Source organism: Lucilia cuprina, chromosome 2 (assembly GCF_022045245.1).
Source record: "Lucilia cuprina isolate Lc7/37 chromosome 2, ASM2204524v1, whole genome shotgun sequence".
Lineage (NCBI taxonomy): Eukaryota > Metazoa > Arthropoda > Insecta > Diptera > Calliphoridae > Lucilia > Lucilia cuprina.
This window is the reverse complement of record NC_060950.1, coordinates 32257330-32279378: the sequence shown is the minus strand read 5'-3', so window position 1 is coordinate 32279378 and position 22049 is coordinate 32257330. Positions and strand designations below refer to the sequence as shown.

The 22049-nt window shown below is 28.2% G+C and overlaps 1 protein-coding gene across 1 annotated transcript in view; it reads right to left on the bottom strand.

Moving 5' to 3' along the window:
• The window catches only part of LOC111690326 (probable nuclear hormone receptor HR38), a 75509-nt gene extending 54206 nt beyond the window's left edge, over positions 1 to 21303 (bottom strand). Inside the window, exon 1 of the mRNA XM_046953910.1 lies at positions 18378 to 21303. Coding sequence (XP_046809866.1) covers positions 18378 to 19197 — 820 coding nt within the window. The 5' untranslated portion in view covers positions 19198 to 21303. The remainder of the gene's footprint in view (positions 1 to 18377) is intronic.
• Positions 21304 to 22049: the final 746 nt, after the last annotated feature.

Here is a 22049-nt window from a genome sequence, read left to right as displayed (position 1 = left end):
AGTCTCCACTTTAGACAATTCTATAGTCTCGGCTATAGGCTATTCTATAGTCTAAACTATAGATTATTCTATAGCCTAGTTTATGTGTCACCTAACTCCATTGTTTCCAAGAACAATATATCCGACATATCTAACATGACAATACCATATACTGATAGCATATGTATGCTATACAAATGAATGAGGTGTTGTAAAAATCGATTTTAAAAACTGTGTGACGCTTTTATATTAAAAAAAAAAACACAAAACAAAAAAAAACGTAATTGATTTTTTTCAAGAAATTTATTGTTGACAACGTATTGTTGTTGTATAAGAAAATGATATCAACAACAACATAGTCAGCAGCAGCGACAATTAAATCTTGTAGTTCCCATTGAACGCATAACAGAAACAAAAGCAAACACCTATTGTGTATTAAAAGACGAAAAAAATAGCAGAGTTTGTGTGTTTAGAAGATCATTACTTAATTAATCACAGAGATTTGAGGTTTTAAATATGTTATAATTGAAACTGTTTTTGCTATTTTCATAGTCTTTACTGTATAACAAAACTATTCAAACAAAAATCTCCTCCCTTAAGTAGTGTTTTTCAATTGTTCTGCCAACAAGTGCGTTTTTTTGTTTGTTTTATTTGTCACATGCTGTTTTCTGTTGCTGTTGTAGTTGCTATTAATGCTGCATAAATTACTCTCGAAATGCAATGTAATTATTTATTGCAGCCGCTGCTGCTTCTGATTCCATTGTTGTTCAATTTTTATGTTGCATTGTTTGATGTCGTTGTTCTTACAATTATTTTTTTTTTGTTATCTCAATTGATTCCGCATAACAGAAATTTTCATCTAATTTTAATTTTGTTGTTTGTACTTTTTTCAAGTAAATTAAATTTATTTAATGTTTATTTATATATTAGAGGAAGTTTAAATCGAGAATTATTGCGTATAATTTGTTTCCCTAAATTCATAAATATATCATTTTTGCACTTCCTTTTTGAGGGATATTAAAAGCAGGAAATGAATAAGCTAAAAGCTTTTGTTAAGCTTTAAACTTTAATTTGTGTATTCATAAAGCATAAAGCTGTCATAAAAAACATAGTTCGTTTTTACCCTTTAATAAACCTTAAAAAAAATTTCAAATAATAAAATTTTTATTTAATTAAATTTTTACTTGATTTGTCTTTGATTTCAACAGATTTTCAAACATTATCATAATTTGCCAAACATCATTTATTATTACCCATTCCATACATCTAATCATCCATATTCGATTATAATACTGGTATGAACAAACCCTTTAACGTGATTAGCACACCCTTTAAATATACATATAATTTACTAATTTATTAAAAATTGTGTGATTGCAAAATGTTTTGCCATAATTGAAAGTGTTAAATTTACTATGAATAACAACTCTAACCTATTTTGTTTTAAATCTAAGACAATTAAAGGAGTGGGATGTGCTAATTACGTGACCAATATTTCAAAAAATAGAAACAAATAAAAAATAATACATATAATAATGTATAGTCGGTCATAACAGAGATCATGTGATACCCTACACCCATTGTGGGGTTTGATTCTACAATGGTCTTTTACTCAATGAATTTGTTAAAGTGATTCATGTTAATAGCAACGCAGACAAACCGTGGTAATGTCTTGTACTTACTTAACTACTTAGTTTTCAATCACCACTACATACCGTCCATGTATACTTCTCTAAGCGGCGCTGCGTCAGATGTTATTATGAAAAATGTTATGAAAACTCTGTAATCAGATTCGAAATTTAAGTTTCTTTTAAGAAATGTCTTTGGATTCTAGTTAATTTTCTGGAGGCTTCAGATATAATAGGGATAGAAATATTGTATAATACCCTGACATACTTTTGAGAAAGTTGTCTATATTTAATAATCAAAATTGGTTCAAATCCCATAAAGATATAAAAATATTATATAGTGATGGGTATAAATGTTTCAGCATAACCGACTTTAGCACTGTTAACTTGGTATTGACAGCATTTTATTTATCACACATAAATCTATCACCAAACAAATTATGATTTATACAAAAACAAAATTTCTAAGGTCACGTACGAATATTAAAGAATTTTGTTTTAAAATCATAAAACTTAAACGATTTAAGAAATTCAAAATATGTTAAATAAAGAAATATTTAACAAAATAAAATGTTTGTGTTTAAATTTAAATATCTTAAATTTTATACAACCATTTTTTATAAATGTTTTTTCCTCCTTTTAAGTATTTAATAACCATTTTTATGTGCTTGTAAAAACAATTACTCTTCCTCTCTAACTAAAACTTTTCCTCTCTTACTTGCTCTTTGTTTTATTTTACATTTTTTTATTCTACACAAATTCTCCATAGAGATAAGTTATACATGTTCAAGGACATTTATACGCATTTAAACTTTTTTTACTAAACGCAAAAAAAAATAAACAAAACTCTTGTTGTGCAAGAGTGTGTATAAGTGGGAGTAAAAGTTTTACAAGTATTTGTGAAAAATATTACAACCACATACTCCCCCTTAATTAAGGACTAAGTGTGTATTGCTCTCTTAATACACACTTGCTGGAGGGAGCAAAAACAAAAATTTGCTTATGTGTACAATATACACGAACAAGCAAATGAAAAACTTTCAATTTTTACTTTGACGTCATAGTTTTATAACTGTAAACAAAACAGCAAGCAAGTACAATAACAAAACTAGATAAAAACAGAAACCGTTATGTGTTTGGATGTATGTATATAAACACACATTTAAACAAACACATGTAGCTGTATAACAATAAAGTGTGAGAAAGAGAGAGAGAAATACAGAGAATGAGAACAAAAGAGACAGTGAATTTCATGAAATAGATGTTTAAGTATGACGGCATTTTAAGGACGTTTCTTGTTTATAAGAGATTACAAAGGACGGATGTACTAATTATAGGCCCGATAAGCGAATTTTATTGATTCTACAATTTTTGTTTTCCTTCCATTGTTTAAAAATAAAAACAAAGGAACAACAATACATGTATGTATATTTCGAGGAATAAGTATGACGTTTTCGGTTTCTTTTCACTACCAAGGACGTCATTAAGCTTTAGTCAGTCATTTAACATGTTTACATAAAAACTTTACTTGTGTTTTATTTTCTATATAATATATTTTCCCATAGTGCGTGTTTACTACACAGACGTTTTTATTAAATGGAATTATCCATATTTTTTTTCAATTTATTAAATAATAATCATGGCGTAATCAATCAGCAGGTGTTTTATTAAGAATTTGTAAGCATGGGTAATTTTGTCTGAATTATTTATTCATTAAATAGAGAAGATGGTAACAATAGTATTTTGTAAGAAATGGGAAATATTAAAATACAAGTATGAAAAAAAATTACACGCGTAGTTTATTTAATAAATAATTTAAAGTTTTTTTTGTAAAATATTTATTTAATTTGTTATAAATAATCATTTACTTTTAACTAAAAATAGTTATTAAATACTACGTAATGTGTGTGCATTTTATAATGAACAGAATTAGTTTTTTCACAATGAACAGGTTTATAGACTCCGATAGACTCACAGACTCACTTTTAGTATAACTAACTAACTAAATAACTAACTGACTAATTAACTAACTAAATAACTCTATTCTCTACTTTGTGCTCTAGCCTATAGACTAGTTCATAGTCTAGCATATTGGCCTACTCCTTAGTATAGCCTATAGACCAGCCAATAGTCTAGTCCTTTAACTAGTGCATAGTGTATGACTAAATAGATAACCAACTAGTACAGTCTATAGACTAGTCAATGGTCGAGTCCATAGTCTACTCTTGGCTATAGTCAAAGGACTAGGCTGTAGACTAGTTAATGGACTAGTTTGTACTCTAGTCTATAGACTATTTCATAGTCCAAAATATATACTAGTTAATGGTCTAGTCCAAAGACTTGTTTAAAGTGTAGTATATAGACTAATCCAGTCTATAGACTAGTTCATATTCTACTCTAGAGACTAGTTTAAAGTCAAGTTTATGGATTAGTTCATAGTGTAGTGTAAAATTAAGGGTAAATAGTCTAGACTAGACTAGAATTAATTGAATAGTCTAAAAGTAACCAACTATTTTAGTTTAAGGACTAGTTATGGGTATAGTCCATAGTCTATTCTATAAACTTACTACTCTATAGTTAAGTGTATATACTAGTTCATAGTCTAGTATATATACTAGTTCATAGTCTAGTTAACAGACTAGTACATAGTTTATACTATAGACTAGTTAACAGACTAGTCCACAATATAGTTGTTTATGGACAAATCCATAGTGCTATCAATAGATAGGACATTAACTGGTCAATGGGTTATTATTAGAGCAATACTTGGTTTGAAGACCAAGTATTTTAAACATGCTAGTCAAATTTTTCGTATAAGCTCCTCAGGATATACATATGTATGTATGTGTATGTGTATATTTTACTTTGGAGAAACTCGTAATCTCTTCCACACTGTAGTGTTATAGGGATACAAAAAACACCAAATTAATGATTAATTTAAAGATTAGAAAAAAAACTATGCCATAAAATTAATAATAACAATTTGACACAAAGTTCACTTAACTTCTTTACTACTCGGTAAACAACAACAAATATCATATGTAAATGTATGCAAAAACTAAGAGTTGTATTTCAACATAGAAGAATTATCTGATTTAATTTTAAGATGAAACCAGTAGCAAAATAATAACAAATTATCAAACAATTAATCTTGGAAAAAAATAAACAGACAAAAGTGAAAAAATACTTATGCATATAAAAATTTTATAGACTTTTAATTAAATTTATATAAATTAACTGAATTAAAAAATTTCATTTAGAAAAATAAATTATATAAATTAATTTAAAATTTTATATAAAAAATATACAAAATTTAATTCACACTACATTAAGAAAAATTTGATTTAATTAAATTGTATACGGTTTCACAGCTAGCGCCATATCTTAACATCTAGACCTCAACTGACACCCCATACACCTATTCAAAAAAAAAAACTGGGAGTTATGTATGCGTACCTGCAGTAACTAAGTAGACAGACAGACTAACGTGTTTACAAACATGACATGCTAACAATCAAATCAAATAAAAGAAGCAACAACAAACAATTGAGACCAACCTAACTATTCATTCAAAAATTCATTCATTTTTTTATTTAAAATTTTAACTACTTTTTTTGTTTGTTTTTACTTACATATAGTTTACATTTTGTTTATAATTTGTTTATGTTTTTATGTGTGATTTTTTTATTGTTAATAACAACAACAACGGCAACATAAATATAGTTATAGAAATATTAAAACAGCAATAATATGTCTTTGAGTGTTTTAAATTAAAGACATCAGTAGAAACCAAGAGGAACAAAAAATGCGTCAACATGTTCATTATGATAAATGATGCAAATTTATTTGTTTTATTTTCATATTATGTATTAAAAGTTAAAATATACATACATAAGTAGTAGTACCAGGGTTGCCAAGGCATTGACAGCACTTCGCCAAATGTACAAATGAAAAACGAAAAAGTTTTCCCAATTACATTGTCATTTACTCATGTTTCGGATCCATATTATATTAAGAAAAGTACCAAACTTATATTCGTATTTTTTCATTAAGATCCCAGCAAAAACTTACATTTAAAAGTAATAAGTTAAAAAGCTTCTTTATTAGGCGTCATTTGAAAAGTTTAATAAGAAAACGATAAATAACCGAATCGGGATTCTAACGACGCTATTGCTTAACTTCCATCTCTCTAAAGTTGTTGCATCTCCATAACGCATTACTATACTTTCCACTTTTTAATATTTATTTCTTTTGACCCCATTCGATTATTGTCTCGTGATATCACATCTTGATGTCAGATTTGTCTCTCAAGCCAACTTTATTTGGCTTATTCGTGATCTACGACCAGTACAGATCGAAAAAGTTTTACCCTACAATTTCTTGATTTCTTCGTCATATTTTAAGATCGTAAGTTCTATGTAAGTACAAGACATTACCGAGTCTATGCTTACTCTAAGAAAGTTTAGAATTTCAGAAAAGTTACAGACAGCTGTCTGCCCAACTATAAGTAATAACCTGAATTTTTAGAGTGACTAGTTTCACTCGAAGGGTTTAATAAAAAAACCGCTAATTCACCAAGATATCGCACCTTCATAATAAGTGGAACTGATATCCTATGCACACGACTTTAAGAACTTTTTGACATTTATGATTTAACACCTTTCGATTATTGTAACTTGATGTCATTACTTGTCTTATTCGTGACCTATGGCTTGTACAGATCAACAAAATTTTTTACCGTTTTTTTAATAACCACACTTTGGCAACCCTAATTTAATATTAATATTCTTCTTCATATATTTAGACGAACATTAAAGTGTGCAAAAATTTAAATTTAAGTTTTGTATTAATTTATTAAGTTTCTTCCACTTTTTTTGTATATTATCTACTTGAGTATTCGTTTTTACCAAAGATAGATAGTTGACTGATTATATATTTATGTACAATAGGGTGGTCCAGTTTATGAAAAAAAAAATAAAAAAAAAACAAACTGATGTTTTCAACAAAAAAATCATTCTAAAACAATGTTCTCAAATATTTTTGACCTGCTGTAAATATTTTATGAGCAAGGTCAAAGGATAAAAATGTCCTTTAGAGTTTCTTCATTTTAAAGAGAACCTTCTTTACTTTAATCCTGCTTATAACAGAACAAAAAGTATAACTTAATTCTTGTTGGAAGCATTTGCTGCCTTACTAATGTTCGTATGTATGTATGTTTGTATAAGTCAGACATCAAAACACACAGACCCAGTAACTTTGTTGCAAAAATCAACACCATCATCATCACCATCAAATATCATAATCAGCGACAACTTCACTTTTAAAGACACATAAGTTTGTCATAAAATATGAATTTATTTATATATTTTAAAATTATTAATAAAAAAATTTGCATGTACGTCAATAACTATGTATACATATATATGCATATATATGTATGTATATGAAAAATATGTATTACAATATAAAAAACATTAACCTCGCCAGAGTGTCTTGTTTTTCAGTGATCGCGTATTTTAGCTTCTTTTTGTTTGTATTTTTTTGACGATTACCTGTTGTTGGTTGTACCCTTGTGATTGATAGAAATTTTTACAAAATGATGGTAATTTGTATTTAAGTTTGTGGTTTTGATTTCGATTTTTTTGATTTCTATTTCGTTTTTGACTTTGTAGCTTCTTCTTTGGGGGGGAAACTACTTTAATTATAATTATTTAATGACTTATTCACATTTTTATAATTCAACTGAGGTAAAGGTACCAGTACCAGCAAAGTTTATTTTTTCACTAAATTGAAAGGTTTTTTTCTTCTAATTTCTATACATTGATGTGATGACATAAATTGATATGCAGATTTTAGATTGATAGAAACAAACAAACTATTTGCCATTTGACCTCATTAGCGTCATATTTCTTTTAACAATTACATAATTTAAAGTCAAGTGTCAGGCCAATTAAAGATTTTTTAAGGCGGTTTTATTTGTTTGTTTTTTTTTTTTGGGGTGTTAACTTTATAACATAAAAATGAAAAGTTATAATTAAATTATTGAAAAAGTTGCTACAATTAGTAATTAATAAATTGATTTATTGTTATTGTTTTTTAAATAAAATTTTGTTTATATACTAAGTATGTGCAATATGTATTATGTCCATCAAATGTTGTAACTCATACGCATCTCATACAACAGGAGTCAACAACATACTGACACACATTCGCACACAGCCACACACTTAAATTATAATACAGGCATGCAGTATGTATCAATATTTTTCTAACAGTAAAATGTTTAAATTAAACATTACTTTTTTACTATTCACATTAAATATTTGATGAGTTAATCAACAACTACTACTGGCTGTATGCTGACAAAGATGAAAAAAAAACCAACTAAAAGTATTTTATAGTAGTTAAGCAGCTTCGAATATTAAGCACCCCACACTTAAACATGTAATTATTCCAGAAAAACAAAAAAGTTATCAAAACAAAGTGGCGCAGAAGCACAATAATTGCTTATGAACGCCGAGGGGTTTTGTGTGTTTAAGAAGTGGTGATTTTGACACGAAAAATTGATTGATCGATGCAGAACACATTCTCTTGATCCCAGATTGTATTGATTCGGTCTTTTCATCAAAAGGTAACCAGTTCTTTTGACACGAAATGACAGAATAATGGATGACTGAACAATTCACAATGTTGACGAACTATGCGATCTTCATCGAGAAAATATCTCAGTTATTCACACCGCAAAAACTGCAAATATCACTGGGTAAATTCTTAGCAAACATTCTTCACCAAAGAAGGAAATCTAACTATTTTCATTATAGTCACTGGATCGCAAACTGTGGTTTCAATGTACTCAATGAAGATCACCTCAATTTGCTACAATAATGAGCTCAGTACGAAATAGAAACAAGGTTCTCAAAGCAAATGAAAATAAATATATAAAACATTGTCCTAATGACTGCCCCCTAGTTTTTGGCCTCAATAGATGAGCATACCTTTTGGCGTGGATTGCCAATAAGATGGATAACTATTCTCTTCACAATGTTGAAGAAATTTGCTGTCTGATCTCGAAGAAATACATCGGTTATTCACTGCGTTATACAGATGCTACCATCAAAGCCCTTAGCAACACTTTTCACCAGATGGTCAAATAAAGCAAATCTAACTCTTGGCGTCATAGACAAAGGTTCACAAATTTCGACTATACTGTAAGCAAAAACTTTGGATATCACCTACGTAATCGCACAAAAAGTATTAACAAGGTTCTCGAAGCGCTAGCCGTTGGCATGTCACCGGAGGAGTCATTCCAACATAAACGTCGCAAAGTTAGATACTTTCTCGTGGAGTGATTGAAAGAAACTTTGTGCCTACGTGAACAACACACTTAGTTATGTGCAGAATCTTATGTATAGATCTTATTTATGAAGACGTCAACACTATTGCAGTCTTTGTCATTCCCAAAAAATGCTTCACTTGTCGTTATGGTTCCTATCATATCCCTAAATTCCTCAGCCAATTTAACTTTACTTTATAGATGAATAACATTAAGAATAAGAATCCTCGGATAAGATAGTCTTAGCTGTTACAGCAATAACATTATATATCCATCAATATAATTAAAGTTGCGAGTTTGGGTTTTACACGTCAGGTCCTATAGAGGCCTCTTCTTTCAAACTATTTAACTAAGTGAAGATTTTGATCACTTTCGAGCTTTTGATCGCCCAATGTTCAAAAAGTTGAATGGTATAGTTGGACAAAAACTATTCCCTGTTTTTATTCAAAACTTTTCTGATTATAGGACCCTTCATCTAAGTGCAATCACAATTTTGATTTCGGATGTTGGACCGACGGGCGTTTTCTTGAGGGTCCTTTCGATAAATCTTCTGATTATAGGAAATTTTCTAAAGATAGCCCTTTCGATACCAAACATTTCTGAATAACAGAAAATTGAATCCATCATAATTATACCCATTTTTTTACTACTTGTTACACACTATTTCAACACTTGGCCTCTAGTGTCCAAATTTGGGGAAACATTTGTATAGCTATTAAGTTAAAAAAGAATGATTTTGAACACTTCAATTATCTTTGGACAATTGAATGGACTTACCAAAATATATTAAAATAAAAAAATAACTAACATTACAAAGATTTTCACAAAGGCATTACACCCTTTCCAGTAAAGTGTTAAGATAGGCTTTAAAAATAAAGCCTAAAGAGAGAAAAAACATAAATAAAAACGAAACCTTACAGACGTCTAAATATTTGTTAATCTTTTAATAAAGGCGCGAAAAACTAATAAGCCACTGACAACACTAGTCGTACCACATCGTACGTAATATTTATGCCTAGTTGCAATGTTGCACAAAAACAACCGAAAACAAAAAAAAAAAACATTGAAAAAGTGTGCAAGAGTGTAACAAACTCAATCAAACACAATCTAACATGTATGATAAATCTATAAGTGGCAGTTTACAAACAAAGTGTGTGTGTGTCTCAAAAAAAAGTGTGCCTGTTGTCTTGTACCACCAAAAAAAAGTTGAAAAATAATAATAAGTACAATGACGACATAAATTTTCATTTTTAATAAAATATTCATACAATTTTTGTTTTTTTTTTTTCTCTATTAAATAGTATTATAAATATTTATATATTTTTCTTATTTGCAATATTTTTGAAATGCAGCTACAAGACATAATATGATGTTGTAAAAGACATACATAGTTGCTTAATGATGTATAATTGTTGTAAACAATTTTTTAAAAATAGAAAATATAAATATATTATGTTAAAGAATTATTAAAGAAATAAATATTATATAAAAACACATTAAAATTGGCTTAATGAAACGTGCAAAATATTAAAAGAACTAAATGAAGAAAATATTAGATCTTAGATAATATTTTAGATAAATATTTTGTTTTCTTATATAACCAGAATAGAAGTTTTCTCTACGCTCCAAACCTGAGACCTTAAAAAAGCAAAGATCTCTTGTACAATCGGTGCTTAGTCAAAAAATAAAGCCTAAACTCAAGTTTCAATTATAGACTACATTACGTCTAAACTATAATCAGTCCAAACTGTAGTCCTGAATATAAAGACTATAGTTTTGAAATTGTTCTAAACATTATTTTAGTGCAAAGTATCATCTGGATATTAACCTGAACTTAAGTCGGAAGTCTGGACTATAGTCAAAACGGTAATTCAGACTTATTAGAAACTATAGACTTGACTACAGACTGAACTTAACTAAGTACATAAGGCAAGACTAATCAATTGTTTGGACTGTATTTTGAACTATATTTTGGACAATAATCTGAATAATATTTTAAACCAAAGCCTGTTCTACAATTTAATCTATTATCTAAAATCTAAATGACTATAGTCGACACTATTGTCTAGACTGGTATACACTAAATTATAGTCTGTATTCTAGACTGGCTTGTAGACCAAACTGAACTCTTGTCTAAACTATCGTTTGGACAATATTCTAAAATATAGTCTGGACTATTATCTAAACCTTTTCCTAAACTACATATTTTCTACTTCCTGGCCTAAAGTCGAAATATAGTCTAAACTTTAGTTTAAACTATATTCTAAAATATAGTGTAAAATATAGTCTGAACTATAGTGTGGACTATATTGTGGACTATAGTCTAAAAAATAATCTGGACTGTAGTATATACTACTGTCTGAAGTATAGTCTAAACTGTAGTCTGGAATATAGTCTAAACTATATTCTGGATTATAGTTGAAATTATAGTCTGGATTATAGGCTAGACTATATTCTGGAATATAGTTTAACTATAGTGTAGACTATAGTCTGAACTATAGGCTGGCATATAGTCTAAACTATGGGGCGAACTATAGTGTAAACTATAGGATACACTATAGTCTGAACTATTGTCTGTACTATTGCCTTTACTGTAGTCTGACTTTTAGTCTTAACTATAGTCTGAACAATAATTTAAACTGTAATCTGGAAAAAAGTCTCAACTATAGTCTGAAATAAAGTATAAACCATAGTCTGAATTATTGGCTGAACTATAGTCTGGAATAATGTCTAAACTATAATCTGGACTGTAATCTAAAGTATAGTATGGACTATAGTCTTAACTATAATCTTAACTATAGTCTGAATTGTATTCTAAACTATAGTCTGGACTTTAGTCTTAACTATTGTTTATTAAAAATGTAAAAGTGTTTGATTACTATTTCTGTGTATGTATTAATATGATGCCTAACTAACGGCGTCATAGTATTGATGTCGTTAAACGAAAAAAGATTTTAGATTATTATTCTTTACACAAACACTCAGCCTGCTACAGAGAATACAGCTTTGACGTAGAAATTATTTCTATATATAGTTGTGTGCACTAAACATATGATTGTTTTATATAGAAAAAATAAAACAACAAATATAAAATAGAAAATTTTAAAATATTAACTATAGACACGAAAGTACGGCATCATAAGAGGGGAAAATTTATACAGGAAAGTATTAAAAATGAAAGCACAGAAGAATAGAGCTATAATGAATATTAAATTTTGAGAGAAAATTTAACAAAAATTTATAAAAAAACTTAATGTTTAAAGCTTATAAGGGGTTATAAGTTTACACAAATATTCCCTTATTATAGATTCGTCTTAGCCCTGTTTAACTGTGTTGTATGAAAAATCTACAATATACATATTAAATTTATGGAAATTTTGATTGCAGCTTACTGACTAAACGAGTAAAATGAAGAATGCATTTTTTTATTAAATATTATTATTTTTGTAGATTTAAACTATTTTTAAATGAAACATATTATTCGAAAAAAATATTAACTTTCTAAAAATAGTTTCAAAATTAAATATTCTCTATGTCAGTGTCAATAATAAATTTGCATGACACAGTAAAAGACGTAAAACGCAGACAGGCCGACAGTCATAATTAAGACATCTAACAAAATTATGACCTTTGTTTTTTTTCACTTATTTGGATACGAGTACTCACTGTACTCAAACATCTATTCAGTACGTCTTTGTACAGCTTGCTGGTCTGTATGTCTGCCTGTCAGTGCCCAACAGTTTATAGGAATTCAATATACAATACAGGTCTCATAAAGTTCTTGCTAAATTCTAATATATTTTCCCCAACTAATGTAGCGAAAGATCAGTCAGTATTTTAATGTCCTTAAGATATCTAAATATAAGTCACTTATGATTATTATTTGTATTGTGTTCTAAAAACCATTGAAATATAATCTATGGGATCATTACAATACAAAGATAAGGAACGTTTTTACTTAAATAATATGGAGTAAATAATCGTCACTTAAGAAATTTAGAAGTAGTATAACTAAAATCTTAATTTGCTCTTTCAAAATAACCTATCAAAACTGCCTGGTTATAATATATGTTGACCACATTATGACCATAACATAACTAATATTTATGTTTATATTTATTAATTCTTTATTTTTTCTTCTCTCTGTTGGTTTGGCAAACATTTAAGAGGATGATGGCAGCCAATGATTTGTTTATGTTTTTGTCTACTGTTTATGACGAAATCACCCATCATTATTATTATCATCTACAACGACAACGACGGCGACATCAGCAATGTTGACAATAATAACAGCAACAACAATGTAAAGAGTGATAGTTTTTGTTGTTTGTTTGTTTGTTTTAGTAGACATGGTTTGTTCTTTGGCAATTTTAAAATTCAATTGCAATTTATTGTTTTGTCTCAGCAGGCATCCGATAATAAGCAAGTGCATCATTTCTATTTTGCTTTTATAAAGCAGAAGTGTACTAACAGGGGCCCTTAATGGGGGACTATATTAGCGAACAATAGGTAATTTATATATAACTATAGTCTGAACTTTAGCTTGAAATATAATGTAAGCTAAAGGCTAAAAACTAAACTTTAGTTGATAATAAAGTATAATTATAGACTGGACTATAGTAAGTATAAACTATAGTCTGGACTATAGTATAAACTCTAGTCTGAACTATAGTATTAAATATAGTCTGGACTATATTTTTAACTATAGTCTGGACTATAGTATTAACTATAGTCTGGATTATAGCATTAACTTTAGTCTGGACTGTAGTATTAACTACAGTATAGATTATAGATTATAGTAAACTACGGTCTGTACTTATAGTATAATTTTTATTTTCTAATCCGTAATCTGTACTATAGTCTGGGCTACGTAAACTATAGTCTAAACTATAGTATTAACTATAATCTGAACTATAGTATAAACTAAAGTCTGAACTGTAGTATAAACTATAATCTGAACTATAGTATAAACTATAGTCTGGACTATAGTGTAAACTATAGTTTGTACTACAGTATAAACTATAGTTTGGACTACAGTATAAACTATTGTCTGGACTATAGTATTAACTATTGTCTGGACTATAGTATTTACTATAGTCTGGACTATAGTATTTACTATAGTCTGGACTATAGTATTAATTATAGTGTGAATTATACCACAGTATAAACTAAAGTCTGTATTATACTACAAACTATATTCTGGAATTTAGTGTAAACTACGGTCTGGACTAAGAGTATAACTTTTATTTTCTAAACCGTAATCTGGACTGTAATCTAAACCGTAGTCTGGAATGTAATACAATCTACAGCCCTGATTATAATATAAACTAAAGGCTAGACTACAGTAAAACCTATAGTCTGAGCTTTAGAATAAGCTTTAGTCGGAACTATTGTCAAAACTTTAGTCTGGACTATTGTCAATACTATAGACTAGACTATTTTCAATACTACATACTGGACTATTATCTAAACTATAGTCAGGACTATAGTATTAACTATAGTCTGGACTATAGTATTAACTATAGTCAGGACTATAGTATTAACTATAGTCTTGACTATAGTATAAATTTTGGCCTAAACTATAGTGAACTATAAATCTTAATTACAGTTTGGCCCCTAGTCTGGACTACAGTTGCCATAATTGACCACTAAACCTATTAATATTTACTAAAAAAAAACCGCAAAATTTAACTTTTAAAAATCTACATTTGCCCATCACTGGTTTAATACTTTATTTTTACAACGTCATCTGTTTAGATCTTGTGCAAATGTGTCTGTCCATATATATTTGTATATTTATCAAAACAATTACATCTATATATTTTATACAATTATTAATACGACATATACCGTTAATTTTTAATTTAACACCTGCGTCAGAACCTCGTAATTTAAATGTTTGCATTATTTGGTCATAATAATAATTTTGATTAGAATTTTTCTTTTTATATCTGCAATATTTAATATACTTTTGTTTTTTTTATATATATATACAAATCAAAAATATTTGAAAATCGACTAATTATTCATTCAAGCATTTAGTATTTAATTTTTTTTTAATTTATTTAGACGACCAACAAAATTCACATGATTGTGATGATGATGCATTTCATTTAAATATCGAGTATAGTTTGTTGGCGGTTTTTTCGCCATCGTTTTTTTATATTATATTGGGGCTGTTGTTATTTATTAATTTCTAATTTTCTAACGTAATAGTACTTGTTGTTAGTGGCATAGTATTGATCATCAAATGAAAGATTCGTTTGGAAGAAAATATTCGAATCATGTTTACGATTTGGTTTTGTTGTTTGGTGATTTAAGATTTTCATTATTTTCAGAGAATAAGCATTTCAAGCTTAAAGCCTAGAGAAGAGATCAGCAAATAAAGCCAAAACTCTTTCTTTTCTCATACCAATCCGTTTTTTCGTTTACTGCACAGCTACTAAAAAGCTATTTAACTAATTTTAATTGTGAAACGTTACTCTTTTAGTTCTATTATTGAAAACCTTTTATTAGCATTTTTATAGAAAATCGTTAAAAATAAAATTGTCTTTTAATTTTCCACGGACACCAAGACATTAATCTGACTTGAACATCAAAATCAACTATCTGTCCTACCTATCACAAAGCCCTTTTAAAAAATATTCGTATAAAAATATCCAATTTAAAAAGCCGCTAACGAAAATCAAAGAAAAATAATAATAATAACCACGTGCATACATATATATTGTATTTATGATAATTGCAAAAATCACGAGCATATTTTCAATAAGAGCCAATATTTTTTTTTTTTTTTAATTTATAAAAATAGTGTGTGTTTATTTTGTCATTTTCAGAAAAGGTGTCATATGGTACCTTGATTTTTGTTCTTCTATTTTCCGCAGAAAAACAAAAAGCCAAAATACAAATTATGCATAAATATTTTCAATTCATAACTACATATGTTTGTCGGCATTAGTACATGCACTTTTGTAAGAATTTATTACATATTTTAAGTTTTTCTTTTTTTTGTCTTTCTGCTGTTGTTGTTGTCTTTAATACTGTAAAGTTATTTCCTCTTGGCAATAAATAGAAATTTTAAAATTCATATGTTAAATTAGCATAAATACTTGATTTACGAAACTTTTGTACTTTTAAAAGAAACTTTATTTTAGTTAAAAAAAAACTCGGAGTATTTTATGTTATTATTAGTATAAACATTTGATATTTTATTATTAGTCCACAAATATATATGTAAATTTAGGCAAATATATAAATTTTGTGAAATTTTTAGAAGAAAACTTGTAAATTGTATTTTTTTAAAGTCCCATTCTTGGATCATGCGTATGATCAATTCTTTATCACTCATACGAACATAATTTAGAAAACGTATTTAAATTATGGTTGTCATATGTTTTGTATTAAATTAAGCAATAACAAAACAATACAAACAACAACGCCAAACAAAACAAACACACATTCAAACATAAGTGTTTTTCCAATAAGCTGTGTTGTTGTTTCTTCTTAAAGGTTGTTTCGGATTTTTACTCATAAAACCATTATTTATGGACGGATTTTGATGATTTTACATAGGAAAATTTTTGAAAGTATGTCTGATAGAATTATTGAATTTTCGAATATTTCGAATATTTGAATATTTATTATTTTCCAATAAAGAATAATAAAAAAGGTTACACTAATATTTGGTCCTTCGAAGCGGATGTTAATTATCGACAAGTAGAGTCGACTGGACCACTTCGCTTGTCAGATGTAATATTGTATAGTATTAAATTCAGTCTGTAGCCGTGATAAATATCAGAATATATTTAGCTTAGACACCACTCGCTTCCAGTAATAACTCCGACTTTAAAAGTGTTATCAAAGTCCGTATGTGTGGGGTCATATAGCGTGCAAAGAATTTCTTAACTTAAGTGAGACAATGGGGGTGAGGTGCTGGGCGATACGTAGGAGAACTATATGCATTAAATCTTAGTCTTAGTCCTACTATACATACACATTGGCTTTGTAAAAGTGTAATTAGATCAATTCTAACTTATGCTTCAATTATCAGGTGTACTTCTTTGGACAAAAAGTGTAATATGTATATAGCGTACATGCTGCTGTGTTGTAAGTGGTACCAACCAAGTCTCTAGAAATGCGAAATATTCTACCCATTGAAACATATTAAAGATATAAGCCTTTTGGCTCATAAAGTTAATTCTATGAGAGTGTTGGACAGTAAGAAAGCTATACATTCCCAGAGATAAGGTTAAAATTATATGGAAACCAGGCAATTCGTTCGAATTTATAAGCATTAAAGGGAAAGGACCTCGAGGTGGTTAACCTGACAAAAGTAAAACTATTCAAAAGCACCCAAGTAACGATCACTCCTGGCAGTGAACAATCTGTGAAACCTAACAACAGATAACGCCTCATGGAATAATGAAACGGTGGGTAGAGTCACAAAGATTATATGGATTAAGCCTGTCCAAAATGAGAAAGTCTAAAGTTAATATGATTGTACTTATTCTGAGTGGACACACAGGCACAGCTATACAAAATTGGAAATGGGAATTCAGACAAAAGTATAGAATATGGAGAGGGTAGTAAAACTGTGGATTATTTTCTTTGCCACTGTTTTTTTTTTTTTGTCTAAGTTAGATATAAGATATTATTTTGAAAATAACATGTCACACGAACACTGATTGAAAATTCTTAGAAATTACGTCCAGGAAACTGAGTTTCTGAATATTGATAGATAATACAGTCAGTGAACATTTTTTTCTTTTTTCTTCTCCAACAAACATCGTTCTTTAGATATGATGTAGTACACATGCACCTATTTTCCTAAATATGTCTTAAGAATTCCGAAGGAAATACTTTTTAAAACGAAATTTCTATAATTTTGTTCAAATAACACTTTCCATTAATAATTACAAACGTCTAAAGGAATACTGTAAAAATAAGGTTAAATCTCGGACCTAAATTTTATTTTCAAAATTTTTATGAAAATCATGAAAAATGTCTTTTTAGAGCTTTTCATGCAACATTTCTTCCTAAAAACTGAATCGGAGGATTAATTTCATTAAATATTTTTAAGCAAATTCTATACAAATTCTTAAAATGAAACTTTTATTTCGCTTTAAATAATTTCAAAAGAAAGTTTATAACAAAACAAAAGCTTTTACTATAACAAAATAATCATACGCAACGTAGTCCTATTATTATAGCATATAAATGTATATTACTCATACGTTCAGTTGTTTACTCATTAAAAAGGATTTGTTTATTTAAATTACGTTTTTTTTAATATTAATTAAAGGATTAAAGTAAACTAAAGTAAATTTCAAGAAAAAGTTTTTCCATATTTTTTATAACAAAAAGAGTTTTTAGTACAAAACAAAAGATATTAGTAAAATTTTCCACCACCTTATAGAAAAAGTAAAATATGTACATACTGTTGTTGTTGTTGTTATGGCTATTTTTCTGACAACTAGTATAATCCGGCGATGAAGAATTATGAAAACTATTGTATTGTTTTCTACCCGATAAATTTGATAAACACCATTGATTGTCTAGAGACAAGGAAGATGAAGATGATTCCAAAGAAGAGCGCTGCTCATTGGCAGTGTGTTGTAAGTTTAGCAGCTGTTGCTGCAGATTAGTGTGTTGATGTGGCGGTTCATATGATAAAGGTTCCGATTTCAAAATAAATTTATCACTATGAGAATTATACAATAAAGTGGTCGATTCATTTAGATTTGAATTGAAGTTGGAAAAATTAGAACAATTCAAATGATGATGATGAGAAATATCACAACCATCAGGAAATAAATTACGACAAGGATAAATTAAATTCGCTGAGTTGGCGATAGTAGTAGTAGCAGGAGAAGTATGTACAATTTGCTGATGCTGCTGTTGTTGTTGGTGTGGCGTATGAGAGTGTAAGGGATACAAATGATTGTTGTGTGTCGGTTTAAGCTGTAAAGGCAGCTGCTGAGAATGTTGTTGATGTTGTTGTGTATGCTGCTGATATGTATTAAAATTGTAGCTATCACTTAATTGTATATGATTATTATTTATCTCATAGGCATTTAATTCTGTTTTTATGGCCAAATTGGTGTTATCATTAAATATTTGATTATTATTAATCTCAAAAGAGGGAGACAATGGTATAGCGTTGGATGTATGGGAAGAGTTTAAAGTATTTGTTGGATTACCTAAAGAGTTGGAGGGCTCTTGTTTCACCACTATCAAGGAGGCCAAACGATTACGCATTTTATTTTTAAATCTTAAGAACGTTTAAGTAAAATATTATAAACATTTTCTTTAGTTCTTCTATGGTTTGTTAAGTTTTATGTGACAAAAAGAAGTATGATTTAAATAACATAATAATTAAAATAACAAAACATTTACACAACATTTAACATTCAATAAACACCTGTGGAAGGTTTCAAAACCCTCAGGCGCGTTATAAAATTCTCCAGCTCCAGCACGCCGTTTTTTCCGTTAATTGTGTTGTAGAAAATTTTTCTAATTTTTTAAAGAAAAATTCTGCGTTTAAAAGTTGTTTTTTGATAACACTTTTTTGTGGGTATTTTTTAAGTACTTTTTTATATATTTTTTTGTATTTAATATTTAGTAGTATACATTTTTTTCCTTTCACTTTATCAACGACGTCAGCATTACGACGTAATACTTTACGAGAGCATCTTTTACGTTATAAAATTTTCTATTCTATTCTCATTCACATTTGTGGGTGGAGAAAAGTGAAGTAAAACAGAGGCACAAGGACGTTTGTTAAATTTTTGTAGTAAAAAGTTTTCTTTTTTTTAGCTTAAATCTTTTTTTTAAGTTAATTTTTGATATTTAAAAATTTAGAATTTTTATGCATTTTTTTTGAAGTTTTCATTAAAATTGTTTACTGTTTGTTGTGTACTTTTAGTTTGTAGGCACTGTGAGGCGTTTTATATTGTAATTATTTAGTTCCACTGTATTTTTTGCTTAACAATTTAATTTTCAACACTTATACGCTGTGTAGTCCATTACAGTTACGCTTTAAATAGTTCAACATAAATGTGTTTAGATTTTCTTGATTTTTTTTAAGTTTGTTTTTGAAAAAGTTGCTACAAATTTCTTTTTAAATTATAGTTTTCTTTAACATTTAATGCAGTTTTTTTAATTCTTTAAAACTTATACGCTGTGTAGTTTTTTTAATTTGTTTTTTTAACACTCATACGCTCTGGCTAACATTTGAAAACTTATTTTCATGTTTTAAAATTTTTATTAATTTTCATTAAAATTCATTAACACTTCAGGGAAATCGTTAAATTTCTCACGCTTTTGTTATTACTTATACGCACTGTATATTAATCATACGCACTGTGTTGTTTTAAGGAATTTTTTTGAAAAGTTTTCTTAAAAGTTTGTTTTTAATGTAAACTATTAAAAAGATAAAGTCCTTTTTTAAGAATTCCCGTTAAATTTTGTTATAACTCATACGCACTGTAAATTACGCTCATACGCTTAGAGTAGAAATTAATATAACTCATACGCACTGTAAATAATAATTTAAATATTCAGTATTTTAAAGCAAAATTTTTCTTAATTGTATGCTTTTGTATGAACTGTAAAAATATTAATTTAATAATTATTTAAAAAGTTATATTTTGCTGTTAACACAATAGAAATGTCTTTATTGCCTTAAATTGAGCTTAATCCCATAACACATGAAAATATTTTAAAGTTTATTTCAAAAAAATTATTACATTCACTTAAGTTTTAAAGAAATATGTTTCTCAATAAATATCCTTTATTTATAACACTCATACGTCTATGTAACTAAAAAAAACTCATACGCCAACGGAAAAGTTAAGAGCAAATCTTAAATTGTTTATGAATTTTTTCTTTTAAAGACACAAATACACACACACACACTTTATTTCTGTTTGTATATAACAGCACCGCCGTTTTCTTTAAAACTTTGTTTCAATATTAAGTATACGTTGAAGTAATTTTCAAAAATTGTCCTTAAATTTCACCGCAATAGAACTTAAAGTTTAGCACCTTTGAATATGATATGTTTTTGTTACACGACAGAATTTAAAAAACAAATTGAAAAACTGGACAAATTTTTATTAAAAAGTTTTTTTTCTTTTTTTGAAACAACTCAAAACCGCCTAAATGTTAGATTAAACTTGCATAAAAAATATATTTTTTTTTAATTTTATATATTTTTTTTTTAATTTATTAGAAAAAAAAACTTTAAACTTTTTAATTCTTAAAAATAATTTCCGTTTAATAATTTTTTGTGTGTTTTTTTATTTGAAATTTATTTTCTAACGGTTTGTGTAGCCGTAAATTAAATGTGTTAACAACGCGGCGTCTGTGACGCGACTGAACTTATATTTACGGTTACACGCGACTATATTCACTTTACCGTTTGCTTTGCTTTGCTATTTTATTGTTGTTGTCGTTGTCGTCGTCTAACATTGCTTTTGCCAAAAATAAAAAGAAGAAGAAATCAACAGCAACAAACACAATAAATTAATGACGATTTGCTGTGGAGGATGATATTGTGTGATGATATAGTTATTTGTTGTTGCTATTGCCCTCTTCTCTAACAACAACGACAACGCTGATGATGTTGTTGTTTTGTTGGTGATGAGGCAGAAAAAATGCAAAAAAAAAAACAAGCAAAACACACACAATACGACTCACCTTATAAAAAGTTTGCACTTTGAGTCACCTACCTCAATATGCACTATATTATTGCTCTTTAACATATTCTCTCTAGCTCTCTCATACATACACATACACTCAAAAGCTTACAAATGCTCCGTAATAAACAAAACAATAGTCCCCCCAAAAATATAAACAAATATTCCTAACTCTCTATTGTTTAAAAAAGTCAATCAAAAACAACCGTTTTTTACTCACGTTTTCACTCTCACTCTCTATAAAAGAGATAGATAGACACAACACTTAACAAATACTAACTCATATAAATTACGTCATACTCTAACCATCATCAATATATCTTGTATTTATATCAACAAAAAGTTTATTGCATTTGTTACAAAAAAAAAAAAAAAACATTAAAAAGCTTTCCGTTTCTCTCTCATAAACTA